Here is a 13,521-nt window from a genome sequence, read left to right as displayed (position 1 = left end):
GAGGACCAGGGTTGGGAACCACTGGTCTATACTTTAAACCTGAGCGCCTTCTGCTTTTTTTATACTGTTATATACTCTTTACTGGGAGTGGTAATCCCATTAGTGAGCAGCTGGGTTTAAATAGGTAGATCAATCTCCAACATTAGCGCTACTTCTTTTTTTATTTTTTTTATTTGTCTGGTAATATATACATTGCTGGCACATGCCAGCAATGTATAATATTACTGATACCCCTGCCCACCAATGTTGGTTAATAAAATATGAGGCGTAATGGCCAGCACTGTATACGTTACCACCAGCACTGCCCACCAACGTATCATTATGTTATGGGGGTAACACATGTATTGCTGGCAAACGCCTGTGATCGCTGGTCGTTTGCGGTCTTATTGACAGCAGGCAGACATTTTGGGGCATGCCACTGCTATTTACTGGGAGTTCACCAGAAAATGCAGATGTTCCCCAGCCATACGGAGTCATCAGAATGTCTGTACATTGCTGCATTCATCTTTCCCTCTATCCTGACTAGTCTTCTAGTTCCTGCCGCTGAAATAAACATCCCCGCAGCATGATGCTGCCCCCACCATGCTTCACTGTAGGGATGGCATTGGTCTAGTAATTTACCACAGGTGGACTCCTATTAAGCTGTAGATATAGCTCAAGGATGATCAGTGGAAACAGGATGCTCCTGAGCTCAATTTTGAGCTTCCCGGTAAAGGCTGTGACTACCTATGTCGTTTTTCTATTTTGAAAAAATTTGAAAAAAATCTCACCATTTTTTTTCACATTGTCATTATGGGGTATTGTGCGTAGAATTTTGAAAATGTGGAAAAAAAGTGAAGCGCTGTGAATACTTTCTGGATGCACTGTAGCGTATTAGTAAGCAGTTCCACTTTTACTGCACATTGCCACTCATCACTGCCTCTAACCAGCGGCTTCTGTATGCCAACTCTCATTCCACTCACACAGCAGGACCTAGTGCCAAACAAGAAAAAAATAACAACCTGCTTTAATGAAGCAGAGGTGCTGTCCAAAACCACAAAAACCACAGATAAAAGAAGTCAATAGGAACAAAGACTCTTCTAATGCTGCATTCCGAGATCTGACAGTGCTCCTACAGCACATGTAAAACTTCTAATTGCCACAAGCTCATATTATTCAGGCCAGAGGAAAAGAAAAGGTAATAATTCAGGTACATTGCAAAGCTTCTTTTAAGATGGAAGCATTATAAGATTATTTGTCCAATCTTGGTGGTTGAAACAAAATTATGGTAATGTACTGTAATGCATGGGAGCGAATGAAAATTTACCAAATATTAGAAAACAGGCAAAAATGGACAATTTCGACAAACTGATTAAATCCAATTGATTTTACAAATTTATCAAAACTACCATTTTTTCCAATTTAGTGGCTTTTGGGAGCAAAAGGATGTGTCCACATGGGATCGGTATGAAACCCCGGCGGTCAAAAGCCTGACGCCGAAATCCCGACAGGGGTGGGGGGGGGATGGGACGTGAAATAGGGTGAAAACTGTCCAAATTGGTTGCGTTTTACATCCAATCTGCTGTGTGGTGCCATGTGCATTGGTTCGTTGTCAGAGGTCGGACCAGCTGCACGTACGACCTCTGAATCTACCAGCCTCCTGGCAGTGGGGAATGGGATTGCATGCGATAAGTCACATGCAAAAGGGACCACATGTATCGCATGCAATCCTGCCGCCGGTGAAGGTCCCGAGCAGCTCAAATGGGATTTGCTGGCCAGCTTTAGTCACATGATGCACCATTTGCAATTAAGATTTCAGTTTGTACACAACTCATCCAACATAAGGCCCTCAGTTACACAGATATACAAGTGTAATTTATCAAATTAATCAGCACAGTCTTCTGGTGCAACATACTGTAGTGTAGTTGCATCGCTATACACCTTAAGACATTGATAAGAGCCCAATGCTAGTTGAGCTGCACAGAACCGGTCAGCTCACTTATACCAGGCATCTTCCCCCTGCATGGCGTATTGGGGCTGGACGTATGAGGACACATTTATATAAAAGGTTTTTGTTCCTCTCAAGGCAAACAGACAATTTTCTTTCAAGTACAAATATGTTTGTTTCAACTGAAACCAGTATGGGGTTGCATTTTAAAATGTAATATATACAGGGGACTCCTTGCTGATCTCATTGACTTCTTGCAGCAATGACGGGCCATTTACCGCGATTAGCATGCCCAAGGCTGTGCACATGCACTCTGTATGCACCAAGAGATCTATAGGACTGCATGGGAGTGTACGCTCCTAAAAACAGGTCACAAATCGTTATGCGGCTGCACATGTGACTGGAAAGAAGAGCAAGGACACATAAGTACAGTACACCGAATTTATGAAAATTTTTAAATAAAAAACATGAGAATGACATCAGATCGCTCTCCATTGAAATGATATGTAATTGAATAAAGTATTTTCTTATTAACCTATAATTACAATATCAGTTGCCTGGGTGCATTTAGCTTACCTCTACAGAAAGCTCCTTCATCAGAGCCATCGGCACAGTCGGTATGAGCGTCACACAGCTTACTCATGGGTATGCAGATTTCCGTGCCAATACAGTTATGTTCATTGGGCTGGCATTTTGAAAGTTTGCTATCTGGACCTGGTAAAAAGAGAAAATGTAATTATTATTATTATTATCAAATAGTTTTGTAAAGCATGAAATACACTTATCAACATATAACCTGTAGGGTACACGTTTAATTTACTTATCCAAAAGATGTTCAGAAAACCAATGGGACCTGGGGACTCAAGAATCATATACCCAGTCCCTTACAGACAGACATTAATGTATGTCTATAAGGGTCCGCAACATAGGTGCACCAAACTATCATGAGTGCTCATGGCGCAGCAATGTCTGTAGGTTCTTCATTGCCTAGGGTTATTACATAAACCCTACACCCTATAGATTGTAAGCTTGCGAGCAGGGCCCCCCTACCTCCATGTTGGTTTGTATCTACACAGTTTGCTTAATCACTGTTGTTTCCAATTGTATATTCCAACGGAATATGCTGCGCTATATAAGAAACTGTAAATAATAATAATCATAATCTTATACTGTTACAGCTCATCTGGTTTCACCTCTGATAGAGGCAAAGCAGAAATGAATAACTTCTGCCCACTGAAGTGGGAGAGAAAACACTCCCCCCTTCAGCAATCCCATCCAGACTTACAGAGCAGAAGCCTAGTGTGTCTTACCTCCCGGCCAGCAAAACTGTGCAAGAGATCTCATGCGGCCGGACCCACACAGAAGCTGCCAGATGAGAAAAACGTACCAGCAGGGAAGCACTGCCAATATGTTAAAAAAATTCTAGGTGCAACAGAATCCATTTTTTTTAATCCATCGGAATGATTGTGAAAAACATTAGATGTCTGCATATACCGTATACAAAAAAGAATTTCTTTACATAAGTTAGTTTCAAGTGTCAACCAACCTGAGGGGAAAATAGAAATATATATATATATATATATATATATATATATATATATATATATATATATATATATATATATATATATATATATATATATATATATATATATATATATATATATATATATATATATATATATATATATATATATATATATATATATATATATATATATATATATATATATATATATATATATATATGATCCGAGGGAGCCGGCACTCGGAGTTGCCGTATGCTCTTCTAGTGCCCCGGTGCCTTCCCATAAGCCAGAGGGCTAGTAGATATGTGTCCGAGGTAGGCGGCACTCAGAGACGATGTAGACAATTTAAACCATAAAACGGTTTATTGTGAAAAAAATGAGGCAACGTTTCGGGGATGACCCCCTTTCCCAAGCCAAAACAAACAAGTGTTTGTTTTGGCTTGAGAAAGGGGGTCATCCCCGAAACGTTGCCTAATTTTTTTCACAATAAACCGTTTTATGGTTTAAATTGTCTACATCGTCTCTGAGTGCCGCCTACCTCGGACACACACACATATATATATATATATATATATATATATATATATATATATATATATATATATATATATATATATATATATATATATATATATATATATATATATATATATATATTTTTTTTTTATTTTTATTTTTTTTATTATATATTATATATAGACCATGAGTCAAAATAAGGGAGTGCTGAAGCTCACAAAAATGGTGTAATACAAAAATGCATTAAAGAGACAGCAGCATCAAAATGAAAAAGGCATATAAAGTGCAAATCGGATCATTAAAAAAGAGAGGGAGCATCTCAGCATAATGGTGGAATACGCATCACAGACATCCTCAGAACGCAATCCCTCTGACAACCAGTCATGCCGCGCAACAGGCTGTTTCGGTATATATATATATATATATATATATATATATATATATATATATATATATATATATATATATATATATATATATATATATATATATATATATTTTCCCATAAGTCATGACAATGATAAAAGGGTTTAGTGTACATGTGCAAGGACTGGATATACCGTGTTTCCCCAATAAGACACTGTCTTATATATATATTTTCCCATAAGTCATGACAATGATAAAAGGGTTTAGTGTACATGAGCAAGGACTGGATATACCGTGTTTCCCCAATAAGACACTGTCTTATTTTTTATTTTCAGTCCAAAAAACACCATAGGGCTTATTTTCAGGGGAGGGCTTATTTTAGCCCCTCAGTCCCTGCTTTTATCCACATCATGCCCCTCAATCACCTTATACTTTAAGCACAACTGACACTTTCCTTTCCTTCTGCATTTTTCAGCCACTCAGCCTTTCCGGCGCCGTTCAGTCTCTCCGCTTCCGCCTGTGTACAGATCAGTCCCTGAGGTGCGCAATGACGTCATATACCCAATGCATCCCTGCATCAGCAGAGGCTTCAGAGCTGCAGCAGCGTCCATTTCATGCGCGGGGGGGGGAGGGGCAGAGCTGGAAGTTTAGCACAGGGACTGGGCAAAATGGGGATTTAGCTAGGGCTTATTTTAGGGGTAGGGCTTATTCTGGACCGTTGTCCAGAAATGAGGGTAGGGCTTATTATCAGGGTAGGTCTTATTATCGGGGAAACAGGGTAGTCATTAGGACTATGGGCATCACGGATGGCGTGACGGTTAGCATTACTGCCTCACAGCACTGAGGTCATGGGTTCGATCCCCACCATGGCCCTAACTGTGCGGAGTTTGTATATTCTCCCCGTACTTGCATGGGTTTCCTCTGGGTACTCTGGTTTCCTCCCACAAACCAAAAAATACTGGTAGGTTAATTGGCTTCCAACATAAATTAACCCTGGAAAGTCTGTGTGTGTGTACGTGTACGTGTACATGTAGAAGGGAATATAGATTGTAACCTCCACTGGGGCAGGGACTGATGTGAATGTTCATATATTCTCTGTACAGCGCTGTGGAATATGTGTGCGCTATAAAAGAAACTGTTAATTAATAAAAAAAAAAAAAAACTATAGAGGTTACTTGATAGAAATACAGAAAGGTGCTAGGGGAAAGCAGTGTAAGGAAATCTCAGCTTAACAGCAACGAGCTATTTAGCATAGTTTCCAGACAGCATCCCCCCATTCATATACTCATCCCTGTCTCCCGCCTCCCTCTCCCCCCTACATAGGATGCCTCAACCATGAAAGACAGCAGCATGAATTTGTTCTACTAGGGAAGCTTCAAACATCCTTGTTCTACTGCTTACTACAGAGCAGCAATAGTGTCACGCAGCACCTGCTACATCCAATCACCTGCTCTGGATATTCCTGAACATATTCCCTGCAACAACTGCACATACAATCCGGCACATTAACAAATAAGTTATGAGAAAAACATTCAGTTAATTCAGTGCTGAGAACAATATTCTGGGGTATAAGCAATCAGATTCTGTCTATCATGTTCTAAAATTCAATACAGAAATGACAGACACAACCAAATTGGTCTCTATGGGCAACATCACCTCTTAATTTTTAAAAGCTTTACCATTCATACTAAGGGAGTAATTTTTACGATTCTTATGTCTTCCAAATAATATATGCATTCAAAAGACTCCCTAACACTACATACAGATGTGTAGCATTACTGTTCATTTTCAGTGACTTGACGTTCCAGAAAAAAAACTGGAATCCAGATTACACTGTCATTTTGAACAATGACTCCGGATCATCCAGAATGAGCAATAGCATGAAAACTACTGTGGATGAACCATATAATAACCGCTGTGGTCAGTGTGCATGGGTGTCAGTGATCATTAGCAGACTGGAAACTAAAAAATTGCTTTGGGACAAAAATGCTAAACCGCAAAGTGTAAAAGGGGCCCAAATATCAGCAACAGGTTACCCCAATGGGTTGTTGATGTGGGGGGGCCTTACGCCTTATGGCTCTTTTACAGCACTACATAAGGCCCACTGAGCCCAATTTAATTTTAATCCATATTTATAGGTTTTTAATTAAAACCTTGTGTGTGGGTAAAAGTAATCATAAGTGAGCAATTGTAGAAATCTTAGAATTATGGAGTCTTGTTTCCTTATAAAACGTACACATAGAAACAAGTAACATAGTGCCCCCAATAAAAGCGACATTATTGGTATCAATGATCAAAATAGCTCATTTTAAAATTATGCCTATTTTAACTGATTTTAGTATTTTTATTATTATTATTATTATTATTATTATTTATATGGTGTACAAAGTGTTGATTGTGCCATATAGGCAAACTGCAGTAGAACACACATACCATAATTGAAATAGACAGTACAATGGGGGGGAAAAACAAGCCTTTGTGTACTACTGAAGGGCAAGAAAAGCTCAAACAGGAGACAGGATCAGTTGCTAATTTACTGAGGTATACTGGAGACATGGAAAGTCACCCCTAAATTACAAGTGGAGGGCCCTGTCTGAGACAGCTCGCAGGGGTTCGGATATATCACACATGACAATTTGCTTGCAATGCATCTCACCCCTATTTGCAAGCATAACCAAATTGATAAACAATGTGCCTGAAGAAATTCCCATAGGAGAGGAGGTGGGAGCGGTCCTCTGCGATGAGGAATCTTCCAGTTTTTGACCAAGAGTCCTATGTGCACACGCATCAAAGCTGAAGCCTTGGAATGTGAGGGAAATATTAATTAGCTGTTAATAATGAAAATTAAATATGGATATAGTTGGATTGGCAGTGGAGGTGGTGGGGGGCTCGGAAAGGTCACCCTCAGGGTGCTAGTAGATCTGGGGCCAGCTCTGCTGTGGTTAGTGTATAGTTGTATCTGGTATGCTCAGTTTACTCTATGGTGGTTACTGAATTCTATTACTTTATATGGGTGGGTGTGTGTGTGTGTGTGTGTGTGTGTGTGTGTGTGTGTGTGTGTGTGTGTGTGTGTGTGTGTGTGGACATTATGTTATGTAAGCAGTAATTACTGATGTCATTAAGATGCAAGTTAATGTATTCAGATGGGGATACAGTCATTTGGTCTACAGCATGTTGGTCGAAAAGCATTAGGTTCAAGGTCGGGTTTAAGTTGACAGGTCATTAGGCTTGTCTATCAACTTGCTGTAGACCAAATGGTCCCATTCCTTTAGATGTTGATGGTTTCATTTAACAACTTGTTGCCTATTTTTCTTCATTACGCCCCCTAATGTCAAAAGTCGAGTATGCCACTTGGTAGGAGGGAGGCCTTGGGGTTCAAAAACAGGTTAGAGTGATGGTGGCAGACAAGACATGGATGGATAGACTATAGAGGCTTGAATGTCTACACCACCCCACACACTAGCTTAATGTTCTTTGTACATCCCACGACAATAAAAAAAAAAAAAAAAAAAAGAAGAAGTAAAACGTTATTCTTACAGCTCTTAAAAGCATTTTCGGTACTCTTTACCTAGAAGGGCGCCAGCGATTGGAATCGCGGGCGTCGGGGGTAAAAATCGCGGTCATCGCGGGTAAATCGCGGGTACATAAAAATCTGCTGCCCGCGATGACCGCGATTTTCCCATAGGGAACAATGTTAAAAAGGCTGATTGACCGCGATTTTCATGTAAAATGCCTTAATGCCCGCGATTTGGCCATAGGAATCAATGTTAAATGGGCTACAGAGCCCAAATAGGCACAATTAACCCTTAAATGTCCCCCCAAATTTTAACGCCACCCCACGATCCACGCCAACCCGAAGCGTGTCGAGCGCAGCGAGCCCGCGAGGGGCGGCGGTACGCGTCCTCCGACCTTTTCATGCCCTACTATCCACGTCGGCGTGGAGTTGAGAATAGAATAGTGTGGCGAGCGCAGCGAGCCACCGAGCCCGAAGCGTGGCGAGCGCAGCGAGCCCCGCGAGGGGCCGCGGATACCTTCACAGGTAAACGCGTCCCCTCGCGGGCTTCACAGGTGTCCGCGTCGCCACGGACACCTGTGAAGCCCGCGAGGGGACGCGTATAACTGTGAAGGTATCCGCGTCCCCTCGCTGCGCTCGCCACACTATTCTATTCTCAACTCCACGCCGACGTGGATAGTAGGGCATGAAAAGGTCGGAGGACGCGTACCGCCGCCCCTCGCGGGCTCGCTGCGCTCGCCACGCTTCGGGTTGGCGTGGATCGTGGGGTGGCGTTAAAAATTTGGGGGGACATTTAAGGGTTAATTGTGCCTATTTGGGCTCTGTAGCCCATTTAACATTGTTTCCTATGCCCACATCGGGTCCATTGAGGCATTTAACCGTAAAATCGCGTCGGTCGGGCCATTTAACATTGATTCCTATGGGAAATCAGGTGCATCGCGTTGCGGCCATCGCGGGTACATTTATGGCCGGCCGCGACGCGACCGACGCGATTTCCATGTTTAACATGGGTTTCAATGGGAAATCGCGGGCATCGCGTCGGTCGCGTCGCGGCCAGACATAAATGTACCCGCGATCACCACGACGGGCGCCCTTCTAGGTAAAGAGTACCGCATTTTCATTTATTGTTACATCACCACATCTCTTAATATGTAGCCTTAGTGTCGGACTTGTCCTGTCCTGTCTATAGTTACTTAGATAATGGTTTGTTATTTAAAGTTCTTCATGTTGAAACGTTTTTGTTCACATTTGCACAAACACAAAATGTTTGGAGCATGTTTACACATGGATACGACCTCCTGCCAAACACTTTCTTTACACAAAGGCTGGGTGTCCCTGTTTACACAGCAATCCCTTGTGAAGTAGTTCAAAAGGTAACCTTGCCATTCCTGATAACCTGCCCATGTGTTGGACCAAAGCAAAAGTGGTACAAACATCCGGGAAATAAATGCATGGCAATAGTTATAGACTGTGACCAGTCGTAGGCTGTCAGATTTGCCAACAGACAGATACACCGCCATAGTGGACAATCTGATAAGCAATACACACTTGACAATTGGTTGATGTGTCTGTTCTGATGTCACAAGTGAGTGTGCATGTGAATAGGTCGGCGGGTCACCCGTACACACTCACAGATATGCAGATTTATCTGCATAGACAGCGCTGTGGGGCCGACCCATTATATCTGATCATATCAGGTGTGCACACCCACCAATGCACTACAGATCGATCGCCCATTCAATGGAACAAGCGATATATCTAATAGTATGTACCTAGCAATAGTTACACTCAAGAAAATAAAATGTATATAAATACATAAAGTATTTATAACGGAGAAAGCCCAGGAAGTACCCATGACTAGACACCATCTTACACCAGCAAGACAGGATTCAACTTCTGTATTGCTGTGAAATTCTTTGTTACAGAAGCACCCCTGTCTATTCCTGAGTAAATGTTTTGTGGAATAGCCAGAGCATTGGCTAGATAGAGCAAGAAGCCAATCATTAGTACACCTGGGATCTAGCAAGTGAAACTTTACATACACTCCAAGGTCATGCGGCGTGTGAACAAAATCCAGATTCCGCCCTGCAGGTCTTTCATGGTCATTCTGTGGTTAGTTTCACATATTCTGTGTTACAACTGATGACAGCAGTTTGAGATACTCAATGATTCAATGGTGAGGATTCCCATATTTATCATCAAATACCGGTACATTTTCTTTAAAAAATAATAATAAAAATAATAAAAAGCTATATATTGATTTAATTTTGCTGCCCAAGGTTAGCGGTTTATTATTAGGATACAGGCACAATGTGGTGTAATGTGTACCTGCAGTCTAATTTTTTTTTTCTCTTTTTTTGCGATCCCGATCCCACAGGGACACGCATCAACAACGCAAACTGTATACACACTACAATTTATTTTAATTTTTCTTCAGGTTTTTAATATGTAGTCAATATCGGAATCTCAGATTGCACCAGGTGTATGTACCTTAATATATGGACATTTATTGATACAATTTCCTGCACAAAGTGAAACCTGTCAAATTCCCTTACAGTACAAAACAAGACTATACATTTGGATAGGATGATAATATCCTCAGCTAATGTTAAAGACACGTGGAAATCGTACCATTAGACATGTCGCAGTGTATCAGGCCAGCATAAAACCAGTGGCCTATTCCTTAGTTTTCTAATCAACTACTGCTGGGTGCACACGACATGGTGTGTACCCAGCAGGTGCAACGGAACCCAGCATAGGCAAGTGCATACACATGCAGCAAGGCCCTGGTCAATGATATCTTCTTCTGGCCCTGCAGCAGGGCAGACATCGCTAGCAAATGCAAATAAAGCGCATACACCTTCCGCAAATAAAGCGCATGCACACAAATGGTATGTGTAAGTAACATACTGCAGTCAGCTGCATTGGCCTGGATTCCAGTTTGGAGTCGAACAAGTACATTATACAGTACTACATGTACACCACCGATTTCCTAGCATCGTCGGTTCCAGTACCGTGCCGGATTAAAGGAGAATCTGTTAATATGTCTAATTTTTTTGCATTTCTAAAAGCAATGCATAGTAAAATATAAGCTACAATACAATATTACTTAATGAATAAACACAGTAGTGTATGCAAACTGATTATTAGCTATACCTAGGGACACTTGCTCACGCTGTGTGTTCCGCCCATATGCGGTACTTGCTGTGACCGTGGACTCCATAACAGCCGCAGCGATGCTTCCTATGTCACCTGCAGTGCCCGCGGAAGCTGTACCCACTGACACTTGCCCCTGTAGCATGTTACGCCAATGTGCAGAAAATGTTCCGGATTAAAAGAGGTCCTTAACCTCTTTTAATCTGGACAAAGCAAAATTGTCCGGATTAAAAAGAGGTTTCCGACCAACAGTTGCCGAAAAATCGGTGGTGTACTTGTACTGTATCACTTCACAGGCTTTGTTATGCTGCTACGCCAAACATTTAGGTCATACTGGATCCTTATCAAAACAGCCAAACTCAGTCAGACAACGGAGCAAGGTGCATATACAATACAATAAGTAGTAGCAACTGGTTGCCTCCGGCTCAACTAGGCAAAGCTCATTCATGGTTATCACGGTGCTGCCTACTCTTGCAGGCCAGATATCTATATAGCTGTAGAAAAGATTAAGATACAATGTGCCAATTATTGGGATTTGTTTCTCTATAATACAATAACCCTCTTGTAAATATCTTTCATGTGATGTAGGACACGCTTCCTGAAATAGAGATTAGGCTGAAAGTATCAGCCAAGTACTCAATCTCAGAGATTTGAAACATTAAGGCGTAGTACAAATGCTATGTTTACAGTTGTTGCCACAAAGCGCCCTCTGTTCCAATTATTTCAATAAGTCTGAGCCCTCCATAGTTCAAAGGTTGGCTCTCTTATTAAATAAATTATGCGGATTTGTAATTTTGGTTGGGTTAGACATGTCAATGTAAACATTCTTGTTTCAACTGAGCAGTGGTCATTTAGATAAACCTTATTGCTCTAACATGTTACAACATGCATACAGTAGATCTGCAGAAAGTGGAACACAATAGATTTTCTCAGTCTCCCTCAATTTTTCCCCACTCTGTGCCTCAGGCCCTTTCTCAGAGAAACATTTTATATTCCATTTTGAAACGTCAATCAATACTTTTTTATGTATGTATATATATATATATATATATATATATATATATATATATATATATATATATATATATATATTTATTTATTTATTTTTGGGGGGGGGGGGGGGGGGGGGATCCATGAAATACCAGCCATTATCCTCTAGAACAGGTGTGGGCAATAAGCGGCTCTCCTGCTGTTGATAAACTACACATCCCTTGCCTCAGTTTCAGCATGGCAATATAGCAATATGAAGGCAAGGCATGCTGGTATGTGTAGTCCATCAACAGCTTGAGGGATGCTTATTGCCCACCCCTACACTAGAAAATGGGCAAACCTGTCCTCAAGACCAACAGTTCATGCTTTTCGGGCAACCTGTGGATCTATAGTAGGAAGGAATGTTTGAAAATTTGACAGTTAGTAATGACTACATCTGTGCACCATATAGATGATTTGAAAAACGTGGACCAGTGGTTGATTCGAGGACCGGTTTGGCCATCCCTAATCTAGAAGATGCTAGATCAGGGGTAGCCAACTCCAATCCTTAGGAGCTACCAACCGTTCACATTTTCCAGCTCACCTCTCAGGTACACCACCTCTCAGGTACACAGGTGCACTCATTACTGACTGACACATTTTAAAAGATCCACAGGTGGCGCTAAATACTTCACTTGTGATTCTGTGAGTAGAGATGAAAAACGTTAACTGTTGGTAGCTCTCGAGGACTAGAGTTGGCTACCCCTGACCTAGATAAAGGAGAAGTAGAATCTGGTTGGTTGCTAGCAGCAACATCTCTCACTTCAAAAAAACTCACACTTAATTTACCCATAAACGGCTGAACTGGATGAACAGGATGCTCAGAGGGAAGGTGACAAATCTCATTGAGTGCCTGTGCACCTGGTAGGGAATTCAGCTCCAATGGGAAAGGGACGGATGTACAGTACTACATAATATGGATTGCCGCTCTAGCAATGAGTGATGAGAAGAATAAAAGCTAAATGCATAATTTACAGGCTTATCAGTGAGAACAGCCACGTCCTCACCAGGTTCCCCAGTCTGATACTGGTTCCTAGACTCCCAATATATTTGTAGTGCAGCCTAAATAAATTCTTGGGGGAAAATGTCCAGTAACTTCTAAAGCATAACGTTCTACCGACAGAAAGAGAATGGTGTTCTGCCGTAACTGAGCAAGACGCTGATGTGTTTGTTTGTTGTTCGTGTGTTTATTTTTTACATAACAAGCAGTTCCCGGACTGCACGTCTGCCTACACGTAGCACACTGCGGCTTTGTGCTCAGTTCCCAGGCATGGGCTATGGCCCGGTGATTACGTATCCCAAACACCAGAGTAACATGAATGAGACACTGTGAGATGGGGCTCATGAAGACTGGAGCATGTCTGTAGGGTGGGTAAAGTCACCAAGTTTTACACACTCTTAAATGATGCTCAGTTTGCAAGAGGGGAGGAAGTTACGAAGGGCTTGATCAGAATATTCTAATGAATGAACCTATACACTTCGAC

General features: G+C 41.5%; 1 protein-coding gene across 2 annotated transcripts in view; it reads right to left on the bottom strand.

Moving 5' to 3' along the window:
- Nucleotides 1-13,521, bottom strand: part of LRP1 (LDL receptor related protein 1) — a 254,553-nt gene that overhangs the window by 184,791 nt on the left and 56,241 nt on the right. For both annotated transcript variants that reach the window (XM_083169349.1, XM_083169350.1), the window contains exon 3: nt 2,504-2,641. In XM_083169349.1, the coding sequence (XP_083025475.1) occupies nt 2,504-2,641 (138 nt within the window). The remainder of the gene's footprint in view (nt 1-2,503; nt 2,642-13,521) is intronic.

Source organism: Crinia signifera, chromosome 2 (genome assembly GCF_055691185.1).
Source record: "Crinia signifera chromosome 2, ASM5569118v1, whole genome shotgun sequence".
NCBI classification, from domain to species: domain Eukaryota; kingdom Metazoa; phylum Chordata; class Amphibia; order Anura; family Myobatrachidae; genus Crinia; species Crinia signifera.
This window is presented reverse-complemented; position numbering and strand designations above follow the sequence as displayed.